The sequence below is a fragment of the Caretta caretta genome, chromosome 6, assembly GCF_965140235.1.
Source record: "Caretta caretta isolate rCarCar2 chromosome 6, rCarCar1.hap1, whole genome shotgun sequence".
NCBI classification, from domain to species: Eukaryota; Metazoa; Chordata; order Testudines; family Cheloniidae; genus Caretta; species Caretta caretta.
Window position 1 is genome coordinate 14,673,866 of NC_134211.1, and position 13,262 is coordinate 14,687,127.

The window sequence follows — 13,262 nt, forward strand, 5'->3', positions numbered from 1 at the left end:
TTGCCTTTATCCATCCCAGTCAGCCCCATGTCCTCTTTCAGTCTAAACAAAGGACTCAGTATAGTGAAGGACCCGGTGGGGGGGAACCTGTGTTTCTCCTTTGGCATCTCCTGCCTGTGCTCTTCCAGCCCCTTCACTACCCTGTATTCCACCCTGCTCAGAGTCCTGCTATGGGTTTACTCGTCTCCTTCTTGTCTGGGCCTTTCTGCTGCTGGGATTTCTTGGAGCCTCTCGCTCCACACTCGGCTCCTTGCTTTCTTTTCTTTGCCAAGCCAGTGCTGCTGGCTATAGCACCAAGAGCACACTGAGCCCTTGGCAGACCCGTACGATCCATCCCCTCCCCCAGTCGCTCAGTCCCCACACCCCAATCCCCTCTCCTGTGCTTCAAAAGCCTCCTGCTCCTCTACGCAGGGTCCTCCAATACTTTCCCTCTGGCTCCATGGCCCCAAATATTTCTCGCCATGGCTCCAAAGGGGTTTGGAGGTCTGACAAAGTCACCTTCTGCCAGGGTTGAGGGGCCTAGAAGCCCACTGGCAAGCGGATATGTTGCAGGCAGGGAGCGGAGGCCATGCTCCCAGAGGCAGGGTGACTGGCACAGCACTGCTGTTCAGGAGGCCAGGCAGAAAGGTAGGAGGAAAGGGGAGCCAGCCAGGCCAGCACTAGGGGCTGGATCTCTCCGGGTTCCAGTGAAAATGGGAGCGATCCATGTTACAAACATGGGTCAGAAGGCCAGGGTCACCCACTCCAACTAGACGTTCCCCAGCTTTTGGAGAGCATCAACGTCTGGCTAAGCTTTGTAGCCCTGTAACAGGCCAGTTTTCTTAGCCCATGCCTGCAGGAAGTGCATTTTGCACAGCATTCTGGATCTCCTTACAGCCCAGCCCAGCCCACCCTACCCCTCTGCCACATCCAGGCCATGTCTTGGGAGGCTGTTTGGGAAGCTGAAACCACAGAGAAGATGAAAATGCCTCAAGAGGTTGAGGGCAGGGAGAGGATCTGCTGATCCCTGGATCTCCCTGTGGTGGGAACACCCCTTCCATCCCATTCTCCCATCTTGCGTCCCCTGGTGGGGCTGTGCGTGAATCACACCCCGCCACTCCCCTCCCGCATCCCCGGCACCCTACTGCAAGTGACCAGAGAGAATGCTGAAACCCGAGTTATTTGCTGTCCTTTATTATTCAGAAGAGAGGCCGCCTCCACAAAACGAGGGGCCAGGTCTCCAAAAATATGGTTCTTCAAAGAAAACGATCCTACCTCGTAAACATTCGAGATGATGAAATCACGCTGGCTTAGTAGTAAGTAGTTGGGTTATTTGTCTCCCGTTATAATTTTTTTGGTGTGTTTTCTCTGTTTCTATTATAAAATTACGGCAACGCCATGAGTTTAACATCTCTTCAGCCCAAACACAATAGAAATGAGGCAGCAGCGGTGTCTAGCCCAGCTGCTGCCGTTGCTGCTAGCAAAGAAGTCTACAGTTTAGTCATTATGTTTTTTCGTTTTCTTGTATTTTACACACCAGTTCGATGGTTATCAGCACATGAAGAAGAGCTACCCGAACAAGATACAGCAAAGAGCTCTAGAGTTAAAAAGGAACACGCAACTCCTGGAAATCCAGCCATACAAAAGAAACCTCTCCTGGGGAAAGGAAGGGGAACGGGTTAGCCCCGGCTGCTAAGCCAGTGGGAACACGGGCAGAGAGGCCGCTTGGTCAATAATGAAAATAGTACTTTGCATGTCTCTAGCACCTTTCATTGAAGGATCTCAAAGTGCTTTACTCAGAGGCCGGATTTGTCTCCTGTTACTCGTGTTAAGTAAGCACCTTGCTCCACAAAAAATGCCACTGAAGTCAATGGGGTTTCTTGTGGCACTGGGGGACGACGCTATGTGACTTTGGGGATCCGAAACTGGTTCTTGTAGATTAAGCCTCACAACCTACCCTCCAGCGAGGGAGGGAAGTATTATTAGCCCCTTTTTACAAGTGTGGAAACTGAGGCACGGCGAGGTTCAGTGATTTGCCCAAAGTCACACAGTGAGTCAGTGGCAAAGTCAGCGATAGAACCCAGGAATCCTGGCTTCATGTCCTCTCTGCACTAACCATTAGACATGCTGCCTCCTCATCAGTTGAATGGCAACTATTGCCCCTCCACGCCACCACCCTGCTTATTATCAGCCAGTCAGTGCCACCATTGCTGTTAGCCAGCAGCATGAAACCCGTTCAGCTCCTCTTCCCTTCCTCTGCCAGGTTTGGAAGTGTCTTTGATTACAAAAAGAAGGAGAGAGAATATGAAAAAAAATACAAATATTCTTAACATGATTATTTCTGTCAAGATTGTCCAGCACTTTAAAGAGGGACTTTCATCGCAGGCAAAACTTTAGTTTGATGCATAAATACATTCCTTTTGTGGCTTTACATCTCCACATGACATTAGCTGCGTACATTGGTCACATGGCTGCCAATGCAGGAATGGGTACCAGGACTTCTGGGATGTTAGCTACCCCTGCCCCTTTGCTAGCCCGGATCTCCCAGCATGTCATGAATTCAGCCTGGGCTGGAAGTAGGAATATCCCTGTTGTACCAAAGAAGAATCAGAGTCCCACGGAGGTGCAGCAGTTTTCCTGAGGCCACACGGGGACCAGTGTGATGGTCAAAACTGAATCAGTTTCACTGAGAATTTTGGAAGTTGTGGAGCCAAACCCCAGCCTGGAGGGGGGTGGAAGGCCACCAGGGAGCAGGAGTTCAGAGGGCAGCTCCACGTCACAGACACGGAGGACCCCAGGGCTGGCCTCACCTTAACACCTCCACAGGTGACGAGTTTACTCTTTCCCGGTGGGGTTGCACACGTCCCCCTTCTGTTTCTTCCACTGTCCAGCAAGAGCCACCATGCCAAAGCTGAGACATCACAGTTGTAACCATGGCCACAGCCTGGGCTGTCACTGAGGCAGACTTCTGACAGGAGTGGGTGGACTAGTAAAACGCCCCTTGCCCCTTGAGTCCTGAATAGTTTTGTGCCCAAATGAGCCAAATTCTGTTCACTCTGCTGCCTGAGGGTTGTCACACTTGTAATTTGGGAGTGTTTGGCCAGGGGCTAGCGACACAGGATCCTAGTCACAATATTAGCACAGGTTGGTGCAAAAGTTCATACCAGAAAGTTGGTTAATTTTTTTCCTCCTGTTGTGAATGGTTCCATCATGCAATCAGTGGAGCAGAAACAGCAGCAGTTTCAAACAGTTGTGAACCACCGGTATCACCCGAGCTATGGCCGAATAACAAATAGTGTATATTAGAAGGAATGGGGCTCTGGACGACGATCATTCATCCCATAGTTGGACTAGCTCTAGCTCGGACTTTGCCGGAGGCTCAGGAAGAGGCAGAGGAAGGGCTGCAGGTGAGAAACCGTTCCCATCAACACAGCTCAGCTCAAATACTGACATGGAAAGCTGCGTGTTTTCAAGTTTGCTTTGGCGCGAAAGTCCCCCTTTGCGAAAAGTATCCCTTTGGAATGTTTCCTTGCATCTGATTGGCTGAGAGCTGCACGGGTGGGGCACAAAAATAAAAAGACGCTGTCGCCCCTCCCACATCAATACGAGTTTGGTTTTTATTTCTGTAGTAAACCGGTAACTATTTCACCTAATGAGTGCAGATCGCTAAGGGCCGTCTCACCGTCTCTCTTGCTCTCTCTGCGTTTTTAAGTGGCCTTTTCTTCCCCAGGGTCCCTTCCCCCACAGACCAATAAATAAACCTATTAGCACTTCCTCTGGGCTTTGAAGAACTGGCTCAGCTGCGAAGTGATGCCACAAAATGGGGGAACAAGAAAGAACCAAAAGTCCACCCAACCCTTTCCCCATCACCTGTAGGCCTTCTTCCGTCCTCCCGTCATGGTTTATTGTTAATTTTATAAAAATGTGCCCATCACAAATGTCTCTAGGCACCTGCACGTTATGTAGAAAAAACACCATAACACAATAACTATGTCAACCAAAGAAAAGACTCTTATGCCCTAAAAAATAGGTGAACTACTGTACAGAGCCTATCAGTCACCCCAATCAGGGAAGGTCTGAGAGAGTAGGTGGTCCTTACATCACGCCCACCAGGTTACGAACCTTGGGCTCTGTTGGCTGGATGGAAGCAGAAGTGAATGCGTGCGTTGAGAGCCTTCCCTGAGGCTGCCCCAATAGATTTTAAAACCATGAATAACCTAAGACTGAGAGTGACATCAATTATCAAGGTGGCACCCAAGGAGGTGGTTGCACCGGTAGTGAGGACCAAAACAACCCTGTGATTTATAGATTAGTAGTGACACCGTGAATCACACCTGGAAGCTCATGGGAATCTACTATAGCCTCTGGAAGAATAGGTGTAACGTTTTCACTGGGCCGGACACAGCTCATTACCAGGTTTCGCACCAGTGCTACAACCCAGATGATCTCCAAGGGACTGCCAGTGTAGAGTGCACGGCAGAAATCCAGTCTGGAGGCCATCAATGCCTGAATAACAATCAAGGTCCAAGTGAGATGGTCACAATCATCTGACTAGAGGCAGAAGAATAAAAGCTGCCAGTGATGCCTGAGATTGCGGGGGAGGCTGGAGTTCTGACAGCACCTCCAGTTTGGACCTGCACTAATAAAGGGTGGGAACAACCTTTCAATAACCCCCAGCCATACACTTTAACTGGTACCCAACCTACCAGCATCATTGCGCCAGGAAATGGAGATGGCGCGCGACCTGCCACTGACATAACAAGGACATTGCTGTGGCCTGTAATGTCTCAGTCTCCTCTGCCCCTGGTGGCCTCACGCACAAACTGAACAGGACCTAATGGAATTGCAGCGTACCACACATGAACATGTCCTTCCGTCAATAAAGCAATTGCCCAGCATCACCTGCCCTGAGCAGACCTACGCCAGAGCCATCTCATCAGCCCTAGCTACGATCTTCAATAGAGTCAACCAACCCTCAAGGTCCTCAGCTCCAAAGGCTGCTGGCAGATCTACAAGGAACATGGTGACACCTGAACTTTGTCCATCACTAGGAACTCATCAGGCAGCAAGACTAGTGCAGCCTCCATGCCACAAATGGAAAGGAATCAAGGCAACCTATGGACTCTACATGACACCCAAGGTGTCCTCCCACAGTCTCTTCAGTGATCTCATCTAAAAAAGGGTAGATTAGAGCAAGGCCAGTGAGACTGACAGCGTCAAGCGAGGACGGCGTGTGCATGGACCTAGTGAGGACCGCTAATGAGAGGCAGCTGGCCTCGTCAGTAGGCGTTAATGATCTCACCCAACAATGGACACAGTGTTCCCTGCCCCCCACCCCAGCTCTGAGGGTTCCAGAACATCACAAGGGAAACTGAATAGATGTTGTCATCACCCAGGGCAACGTGCCATGTGACTCCACCACCCAGCCGGGCATGAGTGCAGCAAGGCAGCCTAGACATCACTAAATGCAGAGCTCCCATGGTCTAGGGGAGCACACCCTCTACCTGGTTTCACCCTAGTATCCCCCCTCGCATTCCCCCACCTACACGTCCTAGTACCCGACCCGATACCTAACCATCCACTTAGCACCGAGACACCCCAGCACTCACCCTATCATGCCATTCACCTACCCAGTCACCACCCCAGGCACCAGCCTACCCAGTGGTCTCAGTACCTAACTCAGCCATCCACCCAGCTGCCCCTGCAGCCACCCCAGGCACACGTGCACCAATCAGTCCCAGTACCCAGCCCTGACACCCTCTCCCTCAATCAGGTCTGGACCCCTTAACCCTTCCCCCCATCTATCAGTCTTGGCACCCACCCCAAGGACCTTCACCCTCCCATCTATCATCCACAGCACCCTTGCAACTACCCCACTCGCCCTACCGAGCAGCCATCCTCCCACCCAATGGCCTCAGCACCTATTCCACCATCTAGCCAGCTGCCTCAGCACTCAACACACCCACGGTGGGCAGAGCAAGGTGTGTGTGTGTGTGTTGGGGGGGGCAGAGTCCCTTCAAGCAGCCAGCTTTCGGCACTGCAGCCCTGTGTGTGACGGGGGGTGTGTGGGTGGGCTGGGAACAGTGAACTTGTGACAGGAGCCCGGCTTGGAGGGGGGACACACTTTTTTTGCGAGGGGGGGGGGCTGTGTGGCAAAGGTGAACCATTTTATGGCGCCCCAGTAAGAGGAGTGGCGGGGGGGGGGAACCAGCGACATGGGGCTGGGGAACAATGGTGAGGAGCCCAGGCCTCAGCAGGGGAGCAGCCATGGTGCCCTGGAAAGAGGGTCCCAGAGGGCCATGCATAGCAAGGGGGCAGCTGTACTGGCCCAGGGATTGGGGAGAGCTGGCTGGCATGTACCAGCCGCCTGCCTTGAGTCTAGTTCAGGGCCTGAGCGCTGTGTTTCTGCCAGCGGGGGAATCAGGGACCAGCCCCATGCGCAGATGGGGGGCCGGGAGGGCAACTCTGGAAGCGCCTAGTCTCTGCGGGGCTCCCTGGCCAGCAACCTGGGCAGTGACTCCAAGGGCCATCAGCCGGAGCCAGAGCCCCGGTGCTGCTCTGCCTATGGCCCTACAGTGCCACCCGGTGGAGGCTCTGCAGCTGTGCGGGCGCTCTCGCCGGGCCCATGGCTTGGGCGCCAAAGCAGACGGGCAGTTTCCAGCTAGCTCTCTAGCAGGGTCTAGCGAGGCCGATGCTTAATTCACCACAACCCCCCCCCCGGCTCAGCCCTGGCGGGAATGGAGAGTAACAGGCCCTTCAAAGGGGCAGAGGAAGGGCCGGGGCAGCTCGGAGCCCTGGGGCTGCGTGACGTGCTGGGCAGCAGGCAGGGTCATGCGGGGAGTGCGGGCCATGGGCTGCTCCTGGCTAGGCCGGTGCCAGCCGCTCCCAGCAGGGGGCGGTGTAGGCAGTGGTGTAGCAGCAGGCCTGGCGCGCTCACAGCTAGGCCAGTCTGGCCCCCTGCTTGTGGGGAATGGTGGGCGATGGGCATGTGGGGGTGGGATGTGTCCACAGCGTTCCCATGCCCCAGCGCTCTGGCGTTCTTCACCACCTAGCAGGGGCATCTGGGTGACATTAGTTCTTTTGTGCCCGTTCGTAGGCGAGGTGCAGCCCCTTTGCCCCAGTGTCGTACTGCCAGGAAATGAGCAGCAATGCCCAGAACGGTGGGGGGTGGGGAACAGAGCACCCAAGGTGCCCAGTCAGCTGCTCCAGCGGACGTGGCCCAGTGGGGCGCTTGGTATGGGCTCAAATGGGCCACCGGGAAATGGCCGCCTGCTACCGCAGCCCATGCAGGAGACCCCATCATGGGGTGGCATCACATTTGGATTGAGGAGGAGGGGCCATATCCAATCCCACAGCTAGGGGGAGACAGATAGCAAGTGGGAAACCTTCACAGACAGCACCTCTGAGGCCTAGGGCAGATTGGGTGCTGGAGGGGTGGGCAGCGTATGGTGAGGGTGTGGGGCGTCTGGGGTCAGGTTGGGGGATGGGTGCTGGAGAGGTGGGCTGTGTATGGTGGGGGTGTGGAGCGTCTGGAGTCGGGTTGGGGGATGGGTGCTGAAGAGGCGGGCTGTGCATGGTGAGGGTGTGGGGCGTCTGGGGTCAGGTTGGGGGATGGGTGCTGGAGGGGTGGGCTGTGCATAGTGAGGGTGTTTAGGGTTGGGATGGGTGCTGGAGGGGTGGGCTGTGCATGGTGAGGGTGTGGGGTGTCTGGGGTCGGGTTGGGGGATGGGTGCCGGAGGGGTGGGCAGTGTATGGTGAGGGTGTGGGGCGTCTGGAGTCGGGTTGGGGGATGGGTGCTGGAGGGGTGGACTGTGCATGGTGAGGGTGTGGGGTGTCTGGGGTCGGGTTGGGGGATGGGTGCCGGAGGGGTGGGCAGTGTATGGTGAGGGTGTGGGGTGTCTGGAGTCGGGTTGGGGGATGGGTGCTGGAGGGGTGGGCTGTGCATGGTGAGGGTGTTTAGGGTTGGGATGGGTGCTGGAGGGGTGGGCTGTGTACGGTGAGGGTGTGGGGTGTCTGGGGTTGGGTTGGGGGATGGGTGCTGGAGGAGTGGGCTGTTTGTGGTGAGGGTGTCTGGGGTCTTGTTGGGGGATGAGTGCTGGAGGGGTGGGCTGTTTCAGGGTCCATATGCCTAGGAGCGTGGCAGTGTTTGGGAGCTGGGACATTCTCTCAGTTTGAGCAGGATGAGGCCCTCAGCAGCCAGAGGGAGGTGTCTACAGTCAAGCTCTCATTAGCCCTAAAGCCGAGCCCAGTTTGGCTACCGATCCATCTGTTATGGCTTCCAATCCCGTATGCAACAGAGTGGTCACGAGGGGAGACCCTGTCTGGTGGCCGGCTCCTTCCGCCTCCCTCCCTATCAAGCATCAACTGGCAGCAGAGACTGGCCCCACTCCCCCTGTGGCATCAGTTCCTTCAAACGCCACGCACCAGCCAATTAAAAAACCCCACCTCCCACACTGGAACCACCACCGTCCTGTGGGATCAGGGGTTGCTTCCCAGGCAGGGCAGAGAGCGAGAGAGACGTGAGCAGCCCGCACGCAAACATGTGACACTTACAACACGCTTATACACACACACAGCAAACGCACAGGAGGCTGTTGGAGTGACGCGGCTTCCCCCAGCCCTGGCCAGGATGGGATTCTAGCCGCTATTACTTATATTATTCTTATTACTCTTACAAGTTTTATTGAATTAAAAATAAATGACCTCAAGGAGACGAAAGGCGCGTCCCCCTTGCCAGCCCCCCTCCTAGGCCCACGCGCCCCCTAGGAGAAGCTGGCTTCCTCGGGGGACCGCTCCCAACGGGCCTTGGGCTGGAAGAACTCGTAGGAAGTCTCGTGTGGCGGAGGCGTCTCCTCCTCTCACCACCTCACAGAGCCAGTCGCGCCAACACCACTTCCCCTCCCCCCAGGGCCAAAACAAACCAGCGCCGAGGCTTCTTCCCACCTAGAGGGCTGGCGTCTCTCTCTCGGCGTAACGAGTCAGAAGGAAAGGTTAAAGCAGGAAGTCGGGCACTAAAGATGCTCCCATTGGTGCCGGGCGCTCCGTGGACACAGCGGGCGGCCAACGCTGCTTCCCAGAGTTTGGAAACGTCGCCAACTTCACACCCTCAGCTCCTTGTCAGCCCCGAGCTCATCCCCTAGGGGGATCCCCAGGTGCCTCCGTTGTGCATAAAGTAGTGAGAGTATGGCCAAGAAACGTCGACTCCGAGCGGTGAAAGCCAGAAAGAATTCTCAGCCACTGCCGCTCAGGCCTTCAGCTGGTGCCACTGTGCCACGGCCTGCCGGGGATGGGAGATCATATCCTTCCAGTGCTTCACCTCGCCGGGGCCACTCTTCCAGGACAGGTAAATCTACAGGGAGAGAAACCCGAGAGTCACTGACTCCTCCTCCTTGTGTGCCTGGGCCACAGCTCAGCTCTGCACCACCCCCTTCCAACACTGCAGCTAGGGTCACCTTCCTTCCTGCTGCACTGACTCCATTGGCCTCCCTTTAGCTCACTGGATTCCTGCTCAGAGACTTTAAAAGCCAGAAGGGAGCATCATGATCATCAAGTCTGACCTGCTGCACGTTGCAGGCCATAGGACTTCACCCACCCAATCCTGCAATAGACCCCGAACCTCTGGCTGAGTTACTGATGTCCTCAAATCTTGATTTAAAGACTTCAAGGTCCACCATTTACACAAGTAAAGTCCTGCTCTGGCTCCTCATCCAAACCCTTGCAGCCTTGCCCATGACCGTATCTCTCTTCTCGTTGTCCTGCTCCCAGCATGTTCCTTCCTATTCTATTGCTGCCCTCCCTCTTTGTACACTAAGTTCTGTGGCCCCACGCCTCGACCTGCCTCCCAGCTCTTGTCCCCCAAGCCAGCCCCCTGCCCTTGTTGGAATTAGCCTGATGGACCGGCAAGAGAGGCGTGGCCAGGGTAGCAAGGTGGTGGGCTGGTGGGTCTGGGGGAGAAGAGGACCAGCTAGCTGTGCAGGCCCACTGGTGAACAGGAGGGGTTGCAGCTGCCGGGGAGGTGCCCTTGAGATGTTCTGGCATTCTGGAGATGACCCATGCTCTGAAGCAGACAGATATTCAGCGGGACGTGAGCATGGGCGCCAGATTTGTATAATTTTTGGTGGTGCCCAGAACCCCTTCCCCAAGCCTCACCCCGCCACTTTCTGGCTTCCGCCCCCTCCCCCGAGCGACACTGGTAGCCGGCAGGGCAGGGCAGGCTGCTTACTGCTGCCGGCACCAGGCCCCCTGCTAACGACACAGGCTGCCCTAGATCCCATGTCCCCCTGAAGTGCCAGGTCCCCCAAAGCGCAGTAAGCCCAAACATTGGTGGAGCCGAGTCCACGTTCCTAAATATTGGTGGAGCACGGGCACCATGGGCCCATATAATTTGCCACCTACGGACGTGAGGCTGTGTCACTAACACGACACCTCTACTTTGCTAACCACTGGCAACACCGTTCAGAGAAAAGCACCTACCACCTGCCAGTTCCAGGCAATTAGGCACAGTGCAGAGAAGCTCTGCAATTAGGCACCAGGTTCCTCTTTGGGGCATGCATCTCTGGCCACTAAATCTCAACCCTTCTCCTCCTTGGGCCTCTCATCCACAGCCCCGTTCCATGGACCTCTGGTGATAACATCAGCTGCATCCCTCCTCTGCCAAGCAAATTTGATGGAGGCGTCAGAATTAGCTACAAGGCAATGCAAGTGAGTGAAAACCCCTCCGCACAGGCTGGGTTATTTTTATCTGCCGATTTTCTATACAGCCACATTGAAAATGTGCGTGTCAACCCTCCTGCATGCTGACAGCTGAGACATGTGTTCCAGATGCACTAATGGAGACTTGTGATTGTCACTCAAAGTAACAGGATTTCATAGCTTGACTTAAGGTATGCTATATACTGGTAATTATTCAATCAGAAGTTATTATCATGTTGCCAGCAGCAGAGCTGTGGTTGAGGTTGTAGAGGGCAATCTATTTTCAGTCTCGGGCTGCAGTTGCCTGGAACATACTTGACAATTTTCCTTTGCAAGTTTCTTTCAAGTTCTTTGCTCTATTGCTTGGAACTTTCTCAACGAATTTCCTTTAGTAATGAAATGTCTCTCTCTCTCTTGCCCTGCCTGCTGTACCACACTTGATCTACCTACCTACCTTTTGACACAGACATGCCCAGGCAGGTATATTACATCTGTGTCCAACTGTCCTCCAGATATTTCAACCAAGGGGTCTTGTGGACTCTAAAAGCTAAGAATGAGCTAATTATCATGGTTATTGCAGGATGTTTGTACATAGGGTGACCACTCATTCATTTCTTGAATACTGGATATTTTGCGAATGGCATGGGCCTGATCCCGCTGGTGTGACCCCACACCTGCCGGCGTGAGGGTGCATGCGAGGTCCCACCAGCAGGGGCGGAGTGGCGCACTCTTCAAAATGGTGTCCTCTGTCTGATAACGGACAAAACCACATCCGGTTTTGTCTCAGTACTGGATGCGGGACAAACCGCCCACAAAGAGAACTGCCTGGTTCAGAACTGGACACCTGGCCTCCTAGCCGTATGGGGAATAATTGTAGCGTTATATCACTTGTAGAATATTGGGTTCCAAAGTTATTGGAGGTGAAACTTGTCGCCTGAGGCAGGATGGGTCTCCAGAGCGGACTCAATCAACCCTGAGAACAACGGACATCCACCGACCCAGCCCAGCTCTGGGTTTGCAGCCTGCAGCAGATGCAGGCTTGAGCACTGAGACAGACAAAAGAACGCCAAGGAAAAACTGTGAGTAGGGGACCATCAGGACTGAGCTGATGTTAATGAAATGCCCCGATTCTGAACTGAGACAAATGTCTGTGGCTGTACAAGGGAAGGAAAAAGGGCCAGCAGAAGTTCAGGCTCAAGGCATGTACAACGTACACTGACAGACCTATCCTAAAGGCTGGAAGGCAATATGGTTAGAGACAGGAGAGAAAAAGGAGACATTTTGTTGGTTTCTGTCTATTTCGGGAGAGGGCCACAGAACAAAGGCCAGTGCACAGTGGCCATGAAACACATTGCAGACGGACTCCACGGCAGTCAGAGCAGCTGCGTGCCCAATGTGGATCAGCTGCTGCAGGAACGAGGTTTACGCTCATGGAACAAGTTGTAGGGAGAGCGGCTAGATCCCTCGGGAATGAATGAAAATGTGGGGAATGCAGATCTGGGTGCGACTCCCAGCAACAGGGGCCAGCCTGGCACAGCCCTCAACAAAGCAGCCTTTCGGCTGGAGATGGTGTCACATAGTCACAGGCTGGGTGCTCTGGAACTGCTCTGAATGAAGTCAGACAAGACTCTAGAGCAGCGTGTCTCCCCTGAGGGCACACTCTCACCAGGGCACACCTCCTTGGCTCCAGTGCCTCCTGGGTCTGACCTCGGAGCGTTCAGTGCCCCTGTTCACACCGTGAGCTTCCTGCAGTGAGTCCACCTGGATGGGACACCTGGGGAAGCCCTATACGCTCCAAAAGGGGCCGTGCATCCCCACTCTGCAGTCAGCAGTAGAAAACAGAAGGGCTTATTTGTCGTCGGGAACACAGCATAGAACAGAGTTTGTTAGCACAGAAATTAGGAACTTTCAGCAAAGTCCATCCTGGAGGGCAGGGGGTAATCCCGAGCCCAGAGCTTTCCCCTCTTCAATCCCCCAACCACAGACTAACCAGCTTCCAGCAGCCCAGCCTCTGTCACACCCAGTTTGCCCCTCCTCCGGCCTTTGTCTCTTTCCTGGGCAAACAGGTCACCTGGCCTCCACCCGGCGCTTTGTTCTCCAACATCTCTGGCTTGCTCTTGCAGAGGATGGGCCCCGGCAATCAGCTGCCAGCATACTGAGTGTTGGCCATTGTCTGAGCCCAGGCAGTCACACCTGGGGGGTCTCTGTAATGATTACACACCCTTGTCCCACCACCTAGAAGTAGACACTTAAGTAACACATGGGGGAAACTGAGGCACACACAGAGTATTTTGACAAACCATTAAGAACATTCCCACTTCATCCCAGATGACCAGATCGGAGTTGGTGAAATTGGAAAAGGAATGAGAGCACCAGAGGTGGATCGAGGAGAGAGGCTGCAAGAGAGAGAAAGCAGTCCAGGAAGCTGCCCATTGGAGACTGATGGTGCTGAAAGCATGAACACAGGTGAGCAGGATCTTAGAGTGCTGGAATTACAAAATAAGAGCCCTCAATCCAGGGGTAGTGCCCCGCTCCCCAGGGATCAACCAGCTATGAGAAGCGATGCCCAAGCTGCAGGGACAGGCAGTCTA

The 13,262-nt window shown here is 54.5% G+C and overlaps 1 protein-coding gene across 12 annotated transcripts in view; it reads right to left on the minus strand.

The window, feature by feature from the left end:
- Nucleotides 1-1,157: 1,157 nt before the first annotated feature.
- SYT7 (synaptotagmin 7) overlaps nt 1,158-13,262 on the minus strand; it is a 181,070-nt gene continuing 168,965 nt past the window's right edge. For 6 of the 12 annotated variants that reach the window (XR_007357058.2, XR_007357061.2, XR_007357059.2 and 3 more), the window contains 2 exons: nt 10,453-10,664; nt 9,240-9,328 (listed from right to left, as the gene is read on the minus strand). Coding sequence is in view for 5 of the 12 variants with exons in the window: in XM_048852658.2 (XP_048708615.1) it covers nt 9,224-9,328 (105 nt within the window). In the remaining 7 variants the exon portion in view is untranslated. Of the gene's footprint in view, nt 9,329-10,452; nt 10,665-13,262 lie in introns of all 12 variants that reach the window. The other 6 variants (XM_048852658.2, XM_048852655.2, XM_048852659.2 and 3 more) reach the window with 2 other exon arrangements.